Source organism: Austrofundulus limnaeus, unplaced genomic scaffold (genome assembly GCF_001266775.1).
Source record: "Austrofundulus limnaeus strain Quisiro unplaced genomic scaffold, Austrofundulus_limnaeus-1.0 Scaffold975, whole genome shotgun sequence".
In the NCBI taxonomy this organism is placed as follows: domain Eukaryota; kingdom Metazoa; phylum Chordata; class Actinopteri; order Cyprinodontiformes; family Rivulidae; genus Austrofundulus; species Austrofundulus limnaeus.
This window is the reverse complement of record NW_013953377.1, coordinates 51624-52856: the sequence shown is the minus strand read 5'-3', so window position 1 is coordinate 52856 and position 1233 is coordinate 51624. Positions and strand designations below refer to the sequence as shown.

Genomic DNA, 1233 nt, shown 5'->3' with positions numbered 1-1233 from the left:
TCTCATCATGGTCATCATCATCATCATCATCATCATCATCACCATCATCATCACCATCATCATCATCATCATCATCATCATCATCATCACCATCATCACTCCCTTCCACCTGACCGTCTGATCCTTCCTCTTCCTCACTACCCTCAGAGTCTACATTCCTGCCATCTGATTCTTCTTCATCTCCCTCCTCTTCATCACTGCGGTCTTCCTCTTCCTCTCCTTGGTGGTCCAGCTCCCCGGTTCCATCCCCTCTGTTGGTGAGCAGGGCGAAGTTTTTCTCCACATCAGAGTCTTCATCATCACCACTGCTGCAGCTCACTTCAGTCCTCTTCTTTGGAACCACTTGGTGTCTCTGCTTACCTCTGCTCTTCATGTCTGATTCCACACTGACGAAAGACGCAGAAAACTCCTGAACATACAAAGAAAGAAGAAAAGAAAGGGCAGCATTTTGCTCTGGTAAATAAACCATTTGGTGTCCATGAAAACCAGGTTCCCAGTTTTTAATTTGAAATTCTGCATTTGTAAGATTGAACTCTTCAGTTTTATTTAATTTTACATTTTGAACTTAACAGATTTAAATTTACTGTAATTGTAGCATATTTGAACAATAATGTTTTTTTGTTTTTTTTTGTACTGTAAGGTTTTTTTCCTTTGCCCCCACTAAAAATAAATTTCTTTGGCTTTGTAAACACAATTTGTCAAAAAGAATAAATACCTAGTACTAGAGATTTTATACTTCAATACAGCCCTGATTTATTTCAGCAGTTTGATAAACATTATGTGTTAAACATTTGGTCTGAGCAACATACGTTTGGATCTGTTTATAATAGAGCTGTCAAATGATTAAAAATTTAATCTGTTAACTCCAAAGTAGCTGTGAATTAATCACGATTAATCATGATTAATCTTAAACTTAATATAAAACTTTATTGCATATTGGTAAAATTAATTAATGTCTTTATTTTGAAAAAATATTTGGTGCTTAAGAAATCCATACAACAATAATAAATCATGAAAATATCACCTCGACTGCACAAAAACAACAAAAATCAGGAGCTAAAAATGCTCCAAACATATTTGAGTCAGTTAAATTTTGTGCAGAATAATGAGGTTAAATCAAGAATTCAAGGATTTTCATTCTAAATGAGTTCTACATGAGGAATGAAAGATACATACTAAGGTCACAGCTGTCAGCAAAACATGAATAAATAAAATAAAATAAGATAAGCCATG

General features: G+C 34.6%; 1 protein-coding gene across 1 annotated transcript in view; it reads right to left on the bottom strand.

Moving 5' to 3' along the window:
• rrp36 (ribosomal RNA processing 36) overlaps positions 1-409 on the bottom strand; it is a gene marked incomplete at its 5' end in the record, with an annotated part of 27818 nt that extends 27409 nt beyond the window's left edge. The window contains 1 exon segment of the mRNA XM_014029925.1: positions 60-409. Coding sequence (XP_013885379.1) covers positions 60-373 — 314 coding nt within the window.
• Positions 410-1233: the final 824 nt, after the last annotated feature.